This window comes from Brugia malayi (assembly GCF_000002995.4).
Source record: "Brugia malayi strain FR3 genome assembly, contig: Bm_v4_Chr2_contig_001, whole genome shotgun sequence".
In the NCBI taxonomy this organism is placed as follows: Eukaryota; Metazoa; Nematoda; class Chromadorea; order Rhabditida; family Onchocercidae; genus Brugia; species Brugia malayi.
The window spans coordinates 6,509,577-6,523,987 of NW_025062476.1; the positions used below are offsets into that span (position 1 = coordinate 6,509,577).

At 33.8% G+C, this 14,411-nt stretch overlaps 4 protein-coding genes across 10 annotated transcripts; 3 read left to right on the plus strand and 1 right to left on the minus strand.

Moving 5' to 3' along the window:
• Window positions 1-449: 449 nt before the first annotated feature.
• Window positions 450-1,920, minus strand: Bm10434 (Uncharacterized protein; the record flags this gene model as incomplete). Its single annotated transcript, XM_043078656.1, has 4 exons — window positions 450-749; window positions 917-1,060; window positions 1,239-1,295; window positions 1,774-1,920. The coding sequence occupies 4 exons, from the start codon at window positions 1,918-1,920 to the stop codon at window positions 450-452; spliced, it is 648 nt and encodes a 215-aa protein (XP_042934590.1).
• A 445-nt stretch (window positions 1,921-2,365) lies between these two features.
• On the plus strand, window positions 2,366-3,036 carry Bma-rpl-36.A (Uncharacterized protein; the record flags this gene model as incomplete). The annotated part of the gene is made up of 3 exons (XM_043078657.1): window positions 2,366-2,477; window positions 2,631-2,821; window positions 3,022-3,036. 3 exons carry the CDS (start codon window positions 2,366-2,368, stop codon window positions 3,034-3,036), a joined length of 318 nt encoding a protein of 105 aa, XP_042934591.1.
• Window positions 3,037-3,546: 510 nt separating this feature from the next.
• On the plus strand, window positions 3,547-8,883 carry Bm573 (Uncharacterized protein; the record flags this gene model as incomplete). Of its 4 annotated transcripts, none has more annotated exons than XM_043078658.1 (16): window positions 3,547-3,568; window positions 3,958-4,100; window positions 4,230-4,328; window positions 5,110-5,202; window positions 5,413-5,565; window positions 5,656-5,724; window positions 5,881-5,933; window positions 6,109-6,171; window positions 6,560-6,660; window positions 6,734-6,806; window positions 7,291-7,468; window positions 7,550-7,649; window positions 7,863-7,945; window positions 8,043-8,153; window positions 8,279-8,389; window positions 8,785-8,883. In XM_043078658.1, the coding sequence occupies 16 exons, from the start codon at window positions 3,547-3,549 to the stop codon at window positions 8,881-8,883; spliced, it is 1,551 nt and encodes a 516-aa protein (XP_042934592.1). The 4 variants fall into 4 exon arrangements, with proteins under 4 accessions (XP_042934592.1, XP_042934593.1, XP_042934594.1 ...); XM_043078659.1 differs by lacking the exon at window positions 3,547-3,568 and adding an exon at window positions 3,623-3,686; XM_043078660.1 differs by lacking the exon at window positions 3,547-3,568 and adding an exon at window positions 3,623-3,656.
• Window positions 8,884-10,856: 1,973 nt separating this feature from the next.
• Bm574 (Uncharacterized protein) lies at window positions 10,857-12,931 on the plus strand (the record flags this gene model as incomplete). 4 transcript variants are annotated; one of them, XM_043078662.1, is made up of 5 exons in its annotated part: window positions 10,857-10,963; window positions 11,240-11,391; window positions 11,538-11,734; window positions 11,850-11,897; window positions 12,737-12,931. In XM_043078662.1, the coding sequence occupies 5 exons, from the start codon at window positions 10,857-10,859 to the stop codon at window positions 12,929-12,931; spliced, it is 699 nt and encodes a 232-aa protein (XP_042934596.1). The 4 variants fall into 4 exon arrangements, with proteins under 4 accessions (XP_042934596.1, XP_042934598.1, XP_042934597.1 ...); XM_043078664.1 differs by having other exon boundaries at window positions 11,646-11,734; XM_043078663.1 differs by lacking the exon at window positions 11,850-11,897.
• Between the last annotated feature and the right edge of the window lie 1,480 nt (window positions 12,932-14,411).

Here is a 14,411-nt window from a genome sequence, read left to right on the forward strand (position 1 = left end):
ATTATCTTTGAAATACGATCACTGAATTTAATGAACAGGGAAGTGAAAAGAACACAGTCTAATCAACATACACTTCTTTTGTGTTTCCTGAAAAATGTAGATGATTTCCACGTTTTTTACTTTTCATTGTATATGGCAATATATAAATAACGAGTTGTGTTGGAAAAAAAGTTGAAAGTAAGCACCATGAATGCTGGACATTTTATTTCTCACAAAACATGTGATGAAAATCAGGAGATTGATGAATACAACGATCACAACTGCGATGAAGACCCAAGAATGGACACTGTAATTTTTATGGTACTTTATGCGTCAGGTTGTATAATAAGGTGAAAGAGTGGCATGCAGAATCATGTGCCGAAATTTCGTGGTGAACTTCAATTAATGAGCAAAAAGAGATTTCATTTTGATGTGAGTCTTCTGCAAGGGAATGTGGAAAAATTTTTAACTCATAAAAGCCAATTAACTAAACAATAACGACAATCCAGGTACCTGTCGCACTGGTACACGTGCAGGTTAGGTACACTGCGAATCAACAATTCGCTCACTATCTCTTCATCGTATCCCACTCGATGACAACCAAAAACGCATTTATAGTTGCACATGCTGTGCGTGTACACATCTCGATAGTTTTGGAAATAAAGTTTGCGAAGGAATTGAATGCCGTTCGATTTCGATTCTTTCACAGAATAAATAGGCAACTCAAGGGTAGAGTAGTCACCGCAGAACGCAGGCTTCATGCCTTCCATCTTAAAATGTAGAGGATTTTTGAAAGAATAGGCCCCTATATTCTCTCATACTGCCTTCAACTCCTGTCTAAACCAATCCTGCCTTTTTAATTCGCGAAATTAAACAAAATCCCTTTAACATCAAGCAAATACCGTGTGGAAAAAATTACGTATCGAACAGTAAAAACCTCAATATCGTAATAGTTAATCCGAAGGCTAGTATCCAGAGGTATATCATGACGAAGTTTCTGAATGCGTCTTTCCTTAGGAGATAAAATTTGCAAGTTGCGCAATTCGAAAGATGAGATTTTCGAGCATTGCTGTGAGCAGTACTGTAGAAGAGCGGTAAATATGAAATTTTCAGTGCAAAGAAAAAACGGTTTCTTAATGTTTGTAAGCGGAAATAATAATGTGGACAATTAGTACTGACTGCGTGGAAATAAGCAAATGTATGGGACAAGAATTCACGTTTACTATAAAATATGTGATTGACAAAGTCAGAAAACTTGCCTTGTTGCATAAATTAATAGAAAGGCAAAAAAGCTTCTGTCCGTACATGCCGCATTTCTGAAATAAATTCAAATCTTTTCAGTATTCCTTTTTATAATATTACAATTTTATAGTATTATTTGATATCCATCAAACATCCATAATTTTGAAAAGATTTTAGTAAGTGCTGTGCACAGAAAACAATTTGGTAAAACGCTATTCGCATCCATCATAGCGTACTGCTCTGCTTTATTTTATCCAGCGTATTTAAAACTTGAGATTGAGACATGGACGAAATAGTACCGTTAGCAGCGACATTGAAAGTATTAATGTCACAGTTATCTCAGCATGAGAAACCTTTAAACTTAGAACTGCTTGTAGAGCTGAGAGGAAAAAGTTGAAGTATAATACAACTAAAGTAGGATGAACGACCACCTATCTGGTACTCTAAACCAATACTGTTTCGTATCAGCAGAAGTAGCCGATAAGTTCCATCTTTGCTGTTTTACCAAGCAATCAATACTTTTCTAGTCGAGACTTGCTCACTTACACTAACCGTTGGTAGGTTAAGAGTAGCATCCTGCTGTTCCCTCAGAAATACTTGTGAATATTCAGCTACTGTATACAATGGAGCTAACGCAATCGTTACTAGAAAAAGTGAAGCGTGAATGACACAAGCCGTATCTGTAGACCATCTACGCATTGTTCACTTAATAGCAATGACACACTAAGATTCTCAATTCACTATTTACTCCTCAGAAATATTCAAATTCCAGATCAATTCAAAAAATAAAAAGCTGCCTGGCCTGAAACAACTGCATAAACTTGGTCTAACTAGTGTAGCACAACGATACACAGGATCCCAAGAGACTCACCGATTTCATTGAGTCTCATTGTGTGTCACATCATAGGGACAATGCTAGTCTTACAAGTAATTATATTTAGCTCGTCCCTTCCTTGCACTCATTCATGCAACCATAACTCTCACGCATATTTTCAAAGGATATTGGCAGTTAGCGGTGGCGCAGCGATTGGTTTGGATAATTTGCGAGGATAGTATTTGATATTGTAAGATGCTTGTAGAGATGTTTGGGTATGAAGTTTCTTATTTTATTGACATTGATTGAATACCTTGCAGGTGGATCGAAATGGTGAACGTTCCGAAAACACGACGAACATTTTGTGATGGAAAATGCCGTCGACATACGATGCATAAAGTAACCCAATATAAGAAGGGTAAGGAATCAAGACTGGCACAGGGTATGTTATGTTGTTATGTGTAATCCTTGATTGCTTGGTATTCATAATTACCACTCTTTACTTCTCGTGATGCAGTAAATTTGCGTTAGATATAGGGACTGACGTGGATAGTCTGATTCTGTTATAGTTATGTTTAAACTATTTTCACTTCAGGCAGGCGACGTTATGACTCCAAACAGAAAGGTTTTGGTGGGCAAACAAAGCCGATTTTCAGGAAAAAAGCAAAAACAACGAAGAAAATCGTTTTAAGAATGGAATGTACGGAATGCAAGCACCGCAAACAGTTACCAATCAAGCGGTGCAAACATTTTGAACTGGGTGGTCAAAAGAAAACACGTGGACAGGTAAAATTGGAATATCACGGCTATTGACTTTTTTAATTATATCTGGGGACATTTTGATTTATTGTGAAATGATCTAGATCAAAAGGAAAGGACTTATTCATTCGTTACTACGGGATTTTTAAATGAGCTTGTTTATTCCTGAGATCTGTGCTTTTTACTCACTCATGTAGTTTACTTTTTCTGAATCCATTTCTTTTCAGGTCATTCAGTTCTAAGAGTGTTTGCTTCAGTGATCTGTTTGTGATTGTTTTCATGTTAATGTTGTCATGGCTTGGTAATCAATAAAAACATCGTCTTATGTTTTTTAATAAGTATGTGTTCACAAAGTCACTCATAATCTTTCTGCATTGCATCTGTGACCTTTGTCATGACTTAACGTTGCTTTTAAGATTTCCATCGAATAAAAAAAAGTAGTAGAAAAGTTTTACGCTTTAATGAAAATACGCTCTGAATCCATATCGCAATCAATATCACTTATTCAGCAAGAGTTTTGGAGAGTGAGTACATGAGATATTGCGTGCTTTATTCACGTTTAATTAGATATGAATGTGAAAGTTGATAGATGAAAGAGAGTGGATGATTTAGTTGTATCTTCATATTTTTGTTGTGAGGAGTAAGCGAAAGATCATTCGTACTGGCCTCTATAATCCATTTGTTTCGGGATCCTTCGATGACCCGTAGATTGTTTTCAACAATACGTTTAGGAAATAAGAAGCAAGGTGGCGATGCTGTATGTTGTCTGCGACGGTAATTTTTTTTTTGTAGTTTCTTGTTGTAGATAAATTTCAACGAGTGCTGCAAATGGTTGTAACGGTTGCGCTCCGTGACAGGCCAGGTAAGCCTGGACTTTTTTACGACCAAAGAGGTCTGTCTAATTAGTATTATTACAACCATACATTGTGTTTATAATAAATTGTGGTTAAAGCTTGCTATCTGCAAACATCACAGGCATAGTAATTAAAGTTTCCGTGGTGGGAATTTCCTGGTGAAAGATTGATTGTTACTATTAGGAAGATGAACTCCGAAGTGACTGTTACGTCATGGTGTGACACATATTTCTGATTATGCCAGTTGATGAATAATTCAGTCTTTAGTTGTTCATCTTGCAATTAAAAGTGCAGTCTTTTCGATTGCAGGCGAAGTTCTTTACAGCTTTTCCAAAGTGGGTGATAGTGTTTGTATTGGTCGGGACAAGCGCCAATGTAAGATTACGCTTGGAATCAATGCGCAGGGAGTAAGTCGGGTTCATCTGAAACTCGAACTGCTACCAAACGGTCGCGTAAGTTTTCACTAAGAAGGCTCGCAAAAAGTTTCCAGTTATCTTAATCTCTCAGTAAGCTGCCTTCAGATTTGGCAGGAAGCTTTCCAATTACTTCTGTTTTAATCTATTTTAGTAATAATGTTTTAGTTGCTTGCTCGAGATACAAGTACTTATGGTACTGGTTATGATGGCGGACCTTTTGTGATAGAAAGAGAAAAAGAGCTGAAACCCTCTGTGGTTCTACAAGTAAGGAATTTTTCAACATTTTCGCCACCGCTACTTTTAGATTTTAAAGTTTTTGAATTAAAAACTCTTCACTTGAGAACGAGCTAAAGTATTAAATTTAATTTCACAAGACGTAGAAGAGTAGTTAAAACAGGAAACTTGGTTGTACTGTTTTCTTTCTTCATCTTGATTCATAGTAATTGGATTATAGTGAATAGTAATAACTAAGATTTATCTCTTTGAAAATAGTTTATGGTGAGCAGAGCTTTTTTTTTTCACTTATGCACTTTTACATTATGAGTAAATTGATCAGTCGGATTTTCGTTTAATTTTCCTACTTCAAATGCTATTTATGCTAGGACATAAACAGTAGTCCATGCAAGTAGAGATCAGAAACATTGACTTCAAATTGCATAAATTGGAAATATTACGAGTGGTTTTATAAGTCTAAACATTTATTATCCGTAATCTCGATAAATAAAGTAACATCATAAAGATCAGAAATTCCTGTACTAAATTCGTTGTGGATTTATAAGAAAAGAGATTTTTTTCTTAAATCTTAAAGCAACACAGAGTTTCATTAATCTAACTTCTGTTTTTGTCAATTAATTCTTTATAAATGAAAATTGATTTAGTTCAACTTTGATAGTAAGTCTGATGGTATGCTTATATATAGTAAAAGTTTTGCAATAACTGGATTAAAAATCTCTTCATAAGGTATATATCAGTTAGAAGATCCGTCTTTATAAAAAAGGTGATTTCGGTGTTTTATGTTTTTATCTAATAACAACCAGTTTTTTAGGTTGGTAGTTCCTTCTTTATTGTCGAGGAGAAGAACGTTAAGGAAACGTGTTTAGAAGAAACCCATGCAAGCCTATTTCTGAGGACTGGAAAAGTAAGTGCTATTTCTAACTGACTCTATCTCATTGTTTTTTTTTTTTCTTTTTTTAAGGTGACTTTTATTTTACTTTTACTAAATACTATTAGATTCTTACCAAATTGTTCTCATTTTTTCCTTCGTCATGGACCAGATTTCTATTATGCAACTAGTAGAATCGAGTGAAAGCATGACTTCTTTTTCAAATATTCATAATGTAATTTTTAGACTGATTCGCGGAAGAGATTGGCGTCAAACAAAGCAACAGTAGTATTAGAGGAGGAATGCGTTACCGAAAAGAGGAAAGTGATGGATAATATAATGGAGAAATTGGCTCCAAGGATGAGTAATTCAGAAAGCGAAGTTGCTAGGACCATTGAAGTATTCTTCATTCTGGACTTTATTCATACTTCAACACATGCCTTTAATTGACTTCAAAACCAGTAGTTTTAAGAATTTTAAATTTCACAGATGCGGAATGGACTTGTTGCTAATACAAACTCGATCTTGAATAGAGATGAACCTTGGATACAAATACAGGTAAAATTTCGTAAGACTATCTTCCAGATAAAACTGTGATAAAACTATCTTGTCTTACACATCCTGAATTTAATTTTTCATGTTTTCAACTACTAAAATCTACATTAGTCGTATAAGAAGTAATTTGCTTGGATATTATCAATGGTATTCTTGAAGGATAGAAAGCTAGTTTCAAAACTGGGAAAAAAAGCGAAAGAGGAAATGGATAGGTCTGTGTTGCTTCACTTTATTATTTTTATTCTTGATCATATAAGTTTTTTTTTAGCTGCCGGGAGGTGACTGGTGAAAAAAGAAAAAAAAAAACTTGTAAATTTGTCTTCATATTTCCTTTGCTTTTTTCTGCATTTTTGAACTACGTGACATTCTCCTAACATCATTTTTCAGTATAAAACTTGCTTATTATCGAAGAATTGCTGATTTTCTACCTTCAGATGATGATGATAATGAGTAAGTGCTTACTTTTGATTTCGACTTTCTTACCTGCTGCAAAGAACAGAAACATTTGAAGGTAGTTCTCTGTCCCAGTATGTTCACTTTGTAATTTCAGTTGCTATAAAAGAACGCATTGAAATTTACATCATTTTGTGCAAGATGGTACTTGTTCATAAGTCATTTCCTTGCCAAACACTCCTTTTTCATTTTCAGTATAAAAAGTTTCCAAACACCAGGACCTGTTCCCAATGTACAAAATTTGGACTATGGTTTGACATCTTAAAATGCATTATTTAGCAGTGAATGATCATTGACATCGTTGATCTAGCTAAACTCATCTATTTTTTGAAGAAGCGTGCGTATACATATCAGATTTTCTTCAATAAATAAAAAAATAATTTAGAGAAAGTGAGCGGAACAGATCAGAAGTTTCCATGCTCACCGTAGCTGATTCCTTTCGAAATGTGGACTCAACTAAAAATGTCTCATTGCATTATGATTCAAGTAATATTAAATTTAAAATCATAAATGGCAGTCTCTAATTTTTATGAATCACATACAATCCCTCTAATTCTAGGTAACAAAAATATTCGTGGTGTTGTTCAGGACATATATTTCCCAACTGCAGACATTCCAGTCTTCTCGAAAAAGTGAGTATTCATTTCAAGAAAATTTCTGTCAAATTGGTACTATGGAATCTTAAGTTTTTAGGGCAATACAATAATACTTCAAAAGAAGCTGGCAAATTGTTTAAAGATTTTGCATGAATGAAAATTATGCCTGAAAGTTTGGCTAATAGTTCTATACTTACTATAACTAAAAGGAATGAAATCTGGATGATATTAAGACAGAAAAGTTGTCCAAATTCTTATTCAGCAAGTTTTTTTTTTTGCGTCGCCCGGATTATTCGGCTGTTGTCAGATGCGTGATTTCGCATTACGATGATTCTACGTATCAAATTTAATTTCATCCAAACGTTTTCAAAAATGATAAGGTTATTAATGATAATAAGATGACTACATTAAAGTAGAAGAGTTGCGGTATTACTAAACAGCTACATTTTGAAATAAAAAGCTTCTTTCTATTCCTTCTTACTTTATTGTTCGAAAAGCAAAGTTTTGATACTTATTTCAGTGCTCAGCTAACATCTTTCCTATCAAAAAGTGTAAATGAATTGTCAAATATTAGAAAGAACTATATTCCGATTTCTCATAATGGACAGCTCAACCTTTTGGAATCTCATAACGTAAACGAGAAATTTTGTGATTCATCTAAAAAGGTACTGAAGGAGAAAGACCCATCACCTCTAAAGGTAATGTCTGTAATATCAAGTAATGAATTCTTTAGCCGTTGTTTCTTCGAATAAGTTTATTTGCATATTTCTGTGTTTCAGGTTAATAAAGAGGAGACTTTTGCTACTGAGTTAGCTTCCTGGCTTGGTATGAATACTGTGAGAAAGCGAAGCTGCCAGTTCAATAACTTTTCTGAAAAAAGTTTGTTTTATTGCTTTATTCGTTCTTAAGGAATATTTCCTTGTCATTTATTTTAAAAAGTGTTCTAAACAATGATATTACAATGCAATCATGATTTGATTTTGCTGTAATTACTAGGAATGAGTTCTAATTTGTTCATGTTATTTTTCGAATCAGAATTTTTACTGAAGTCTGAAGACCGAAAAATATCAATACGTGAGTGATGATTTATAGAAAATGAAAGCAGTACGGATGAAGTGCTGGTAGCTACTAAACGAATTAAGCTGGAAGTAATAGAGGACGATAACAAAAGAGAAGTTAATACTATTTAATACTTCATTATTCATTCCAAGTTTCAAACTTTTATTTATTTTTATGTTAAAAATAAGATCTGTTTCAACTGATCTTTTGCAGAAACTGGAAAAAAATGAAAGTACATTCGGAACTAGAATACATTGTTATGAAAATGTTGGTGGAAATGACCAAATCTTCGAAATGAATATGGAAGTATTACATATGAAATTGGTCAGTCAGCTGTTTTTGTAATCGAAATTGTCCTTTTTAGGAGAAGCTGCTGTAGCTTCTTTCATTCGTTGTTCATTGTATTAATTGATAATCAACATTTCAAGCAGTGTATTTTTCATTTGCAGAAGAAAGCAGTGCAGTATGAGAATCTGGATAGACCAATTCTAGCGAAAGATAAATCACAGTCTTACTTAACCAGTCATTGGCAAAGACTCAACTGCAAGCGTTTTAGAAAGGTAAGAAACTAAAATAAGGTTGAAGGATGTTCTCTTATTTTCCTAGTTATTTATTGAAAATGTTTAGTGTTCAGTTGTGTATACATTTATAGTGCAATTATTATAGTTCGTTGTGCGTTTGATTTACCGCAGGTCTAGAAAAAACTTTTTGAAATAGATTCATTTTGTTAATTTTTGGATCTTAATTTAGATACAGCACTTTGATGGCTGTATTCTTTAACAGTCTTAAAGGCAATATATTGCAATGTTTCATTTTCACTTGCTTTGTCTCGTTAGTATTGACTGGCGGGATGGCGGGATAGTCCCGGGAATGATGGATTTGCACGAATCCAGGATGCCAAGAGGGCCTAATTTATTTTTCAGTACATTTGTCATTAATACTGATAAGATTAAAGGCTGCACAAGGATCACATGGCGGATGTGGACTACCACACTCTGCGATAACACGAATTGTGGGTGTCGGTGACATGATCGATTTCAGAGAAATTACTTGATTTATTCACTAGGCATAATTTCATACTTGAATGTTATTTTTGTTTCATGTTATTTTATTATTATGTGCTATTATTGCTGTCCTCTATTTGGCCAGTTCAGTTTATTGTGGTTCCTCGCCTGCTGCGCCCTTCTTTTCACTTCTTTTCCTTACAAATTCTTCCCTAGCAACTTGTTTTCTCCTGAAAGATTTTGAAAAATCTTTCAGGAGAAAATTGATGAAGAAGCAAAAGGTATTTTCAAAGCTGTGTTGAGGCTCTGGCCGAAAATTTTGCCAGCTATTTCAGATTTGTATTTGCACAGGTACTTTTCGCTGGATAGATGAAGTCTAGGCTCCACTCTACCCTCTTTTCCTTAAGGGGAACTTTTCTAACCGAATTCAAGCTTCTGATATAGCCTAAAAGCAAAAAAATAAAAGAGCATGGTATGATGTATTCTTTGCGAATCACAATTTTTTCCAAAAATTTACATTTATTGTTAATATTAGATCGTTTTTGTGATTTAGAGGTACATTTATAACCAGTTTCAAAAGATTTGTTTTGTCGATATATTTGAGGAATAAAGCATTCGAACCGATTAGTTTAAAAGGCGCTGCAATATTTTTTGGAAAGTAATGATAGATAACTACTTTCATGAGGTAACTCATTTTATTCGAAAATCATTTCTTTATAATTGTATTTTAGGACAAGTCAAAATCACTTTAGCTTGGTTACGCAGATATTCAAACTTCACTTTTTGTATAAGAAATTTAGGGAATTAGCATGGGGTTTGAAGTTTCGATTTTAATAATGATTTCGTTAATGATGTCAGCAATAAAGCTGAACATTATTTAATAATGATTTCGTTAATGATGTCAGCAATAAAGCTGAACATTATAGCTTCATTTCTATACGATGCTGCAGTAGGTCTTTTGGAGCTAATACTTTAGAAATTAATTGACGCTGTGCAAGCTGTAGCATTTTTTTCTTAGAAGGAGATGTAGTGGTTAGTTTGAGATTTGAGGAAATTAATAAACTATTTACTGAATAGTTAACATCCTTACAAGAAGCCAAATGCTTCAGGGAGGATGAGTCTGCTTTCTATGTGTCAATTGTGCTACGCCCAATTTCTCTTTGATGACATTTTTGTCCATGTCGCCATTTCATTTTTTTTCCACGTTTTTTGATCTTGTTAGGATTAATTTATCAACTTTTACTGCTATTTATTTCGTATGATGGGGATCATATATGTTTCCCATAACCTTCCATGCACTTTTTTAATTTTCCTGAAAGGTCATTGTTCTATATGATATGAATAAATGAAAATAATAAAAGAGTTGACATTTAGCCAATTGATTAATTAATCATTTACTTGGTTCTGATAACTTCGCTTTTTTGGATTTCTTTTTGCGTAATTTCTTTCGTGCTTTCTTTTGAATGTGATGTTGAGAAGTTCTTTCCCCTGTCTCCTTCATACGACCAATTCAATATTATTGTTAATAAAGTGAAATATATTCAACGTTGCGAAATTCTTCATATATGAGTTAGTGGATTTCAATCCTAACTTATATCAAGTCGAGATAAATTTCACCTTTATATTACAGACTAATTGTGTTAAGATTGTTTGCTCGTGTACTGTTATTTAAAAATGAACATTTTAACATTTTGTTTAAAGGACTTGCATAATTGAAGTAAGCTTTTAGTTCGTGATACCTTTTGAGAAATAATTTTAAGAACGCCTTTCCCAAGGTTGTGACAACTTCGATAAAAAGTCTAAATACGAGCAAACTCACAGCTGTATCCATTAGTTTTCGAAATATTTCTTTATTGAAATAGTTACTATGAATAAATTATCTTCATTTTTTCGATGTCAGGTGACTTTATCAGATTTGCATTTCTATTGAGGTTTTCTTTGGAGGCTTAATCTTCTGCTAGGTTGGAAGAATGATGTATTAGCCAATATATTTGTACAAAGCAGCGGTAGTAGAACATCGAGAATGGGACAAAAAGATGGTTTATTGCTTAACTCTGATGACTCCGACATACCTGATCTTGATTTGCCTACTGCAAATGTTCGTAAAGAAAGGTCGAGGTTGTTCTCGAGGCTAGTTTTTTTTTTCTTTTTCAAATCATTTCTTCCTTCAATTTTCTTGATTTTAACGTTCTTTGCGAATTGGATTGTTTGAACATTATTCCGAAGAAAGATTACTTCCACTGCCTTTGAAGAAATTAGGAAATTAGAAATTTCTGACAAAATTGGACTGGGCTTTTTGTATTGTGAATAACGAACTTGCGGGAACAGATCGCCAGGGAATTTGAAAGATTTCTTTGCAAGGCTAAGACACTTGTGTTGAACTAACTTCTGACAACGCGTTTGCAGAGCACGGCAAAATGCAGAGACAGTAATCGTAAGACAGCAAAATTGTAGCGTGCAAATTGCTCTGATATTGCTATTCTCCGCTGTTGTTATCGCTATTGCCTTTCTAGGCTTCTTCACCTCATACTTTTCGTCACAGCTGGAACAATTACGCAGTAATTTCCTTAAATTTACTATAATTTCCAGTTTTATTCGTTTTTCCGATCTTGATCACTTCATTTTATTAGTTTAAAGGAAATGAGTAATCCATGGACAACTCTCTACTAGTTACAACTTTTATTCAAAATAGCCTTCATTATAGATGAGCCAAGGTACGGTATTATGACTCGAGAATTGGAAATAATTAAGTACGAAGTAAACAAGATTAAATTAGATATAGATATGCTACGTATGATGACCTCATCTCCAGGCACACCTACCTGGAATGCATCTTCATTGCTATATACTCGACTAGAGCACATCGAGTCACAAATTAATGGTATCGCTGACAAAATACAGGTAGGATCCTACTTAATTTCCATAATATTCAAGCTTCGTATCATACTGACTGAAAGTGTTGGACAAATTCTGGAAATATATTTGTTCCAAAGATTTTTTCGTGAGATCTTTTCAGGAAAAGCTTAGCGATCACTTAGAAAATGATACGCTGAACTTGATATCGGTTTGTCACTTATCTTTTTCTCACTATAAATATAATCAAAAAAAAAAAAACTTCATATGTTTCATCATGTTAACCTGAGTATATTAAAACAGTTAGAAAGAATGTGTTTGGTTGATGTGAAGAGCAAGCTTTCTAATGCTCCGAAGCATAAGCCTCAGTGTACTGAAATACAAAATAAACTTAAGAATTCAGTTTGTTTCTTTCTTCACCTAGTGTTTGGTCGTATTGGTGTGCATTATGAAATACAGCATTTTCTAAGTGCTCCTTTCTCAAATCCCCATTTTTATGTCATAAACTTAATGATTTTATATCAAGAAAATATTTCTGAATTTCCGTAACTGTCATCTCATTTTGGCCAGAAATGATTCAAGAGCACTGTTTTGCAAGAATTATTTAGACACAGTGTATTCTTGTAGAGAGGAATGGAAGTCTCAAGTCATTTCATCTTAAAAACAAAAACTTGTGGTGGAAAAAAAAAAGAGTACGGAAGAAAATTCCGCTTTTATTTGAGAACATGAAGTAGAAAGTGATTGAAATGTTTTCTAAATGAGAACTTTTTTCCAGTTCATTTCCCGGAATGAAGAGAAAAATTAAGATGAATAAAATAAGTAAACATATGTTTCTGTTATTATCCTCAGGAGCATTATCAAATATTGTAGATCATTTGCGAAAATGAGTGGAAAAATTGGATGAAAGGTTTTGGGGTAGACGTTTTCCCTAGCAAAAAACAAACAACTGTAAACACCGACAATACCACTCTTGATTACATAGTAATTTCGTCGCTGAGCAACCGAAATATGTGGAAAAAGATACAAATATTCTAATGAAATACGTTTTAGGAACGGGTTAATGCGGTAGCGGATGCTTGCATTCAAGGATGTCAGACCGTGTCGAAGCTGGTAGTATCTAACAACGGAACGAAATATACCTTAGACTCAGTCAGTGACAAACTAAAAAAGAAGCGTTCTAAGGTACCTCAGTGGTCTTCCATTCGTGATACTCCCATTGTATTCACGAGAGCCAAGCATGTATAGTTCATGTCCTATATGCATTTAAGTATTAAGATATTTGCTGTGATAGATCGCTCTTTCATTGAGGACTTTTATTTTCTAGTGATATAATGACATCAGACAGTGCTGTAGATAATATAAATTTGCATCATTTAGATTCCACAAACAAAAAATCTATGAACAAAAAGAGAGGAGAGTGGGAAGAAAATGAAAAAAAGAAAAATGAATAAATATATGTTTGTAATAATGAACAAAAACTGATCTCAAACAAGAAAGCAATGAGCACTAGCCTTACAATCGGAATCATTTGACGTACTGACTTATAAACAGTAAGTACAGAAAAGATGGGGAGAGAAACATGGAACGAAGAGAAAGCAAATAGTTTCTGGGATTTGCAAAAATCTGCCGTAATACTGACGTTGCTCCCTCCAGAGCTGTAAATATTTCTAACTCCGATGATCGGTCGTTAGATGATTTGCATATATTTGAGCATAGATGCGTTTTAGGATGGCTCTGCTATATGTTATTACTGTGTATCGGCCAAGTAAGATTTGCCTTTGTTTGGTCATGGATAAGATCGCTGGTGCCGCTTGTAGATTATGTTTGGCCCCTAAGTCGTGAAGTAATACCCGTGTGAGCATACTGAACACGTCATATGTATGAGCAATCATTTCCGACTTTCTTATCTGCTGCAAGAAACAGAAACATTTGAACGTAGTTCCCTATCGCATTGAAATGTTTTCATGTGAATCAATCGGATTGTTTTGCCTTTCTTGAAAAGGTCATTTTGGGCAAGGATTGACGGTTTTCCATCAAATAGAATTCATTCGTGAAGATTTGAAAAGAAATAAAAAATGTGTAACAGAGTAGGATGGTTCAAAGCATTTAAAAAAAAAACGACCTTTAAAAAGCAGAAGCTGTAAAGAATTTAATTGATAGAGAAAGATGAGCCCAACAATACTCAGCGTGAATTATTAATGGTTTATCATCAGTGATAATGATCTGACCCAGATCATATGATCGGAAAAATTTGAACTGAATAAGGTTGTGACTATAGTAATATTAAATCTAGAGTTACATTTTAATAGTTAGTAAGAACTGTCCTTATGCATTAGAAGCGAGAAGACACATCTCAGAACAGCTAATACAAAGTTGGGAAACAGCATTAGATATCGAAACTGGGAAGTGGACGGTTTGTGTTTTTGTCAATGGTAGTATTCATTACTAAATAATCACTGATTGAAAAATAAGAAAGGACAGGTGGAAATGCCATTGCAATCAGTATTTCTTAAAGGTGTGCTTATGATGAGTCGTTCTAGTATCTTGCATTTCCAGATCAAACGATAGCTATTAACATAAAAATTTAGGTAAAATAAATATACAAAGATGTTATTCAAAATTAATTCTCGGCTTTCTAGTTAGTTAGATTGCGTTTCGTTTAAGTTATGTTTTCAGTTTATTTAGATTATTTTTAAATTCACACTTCCATGAGATTAAACAAATA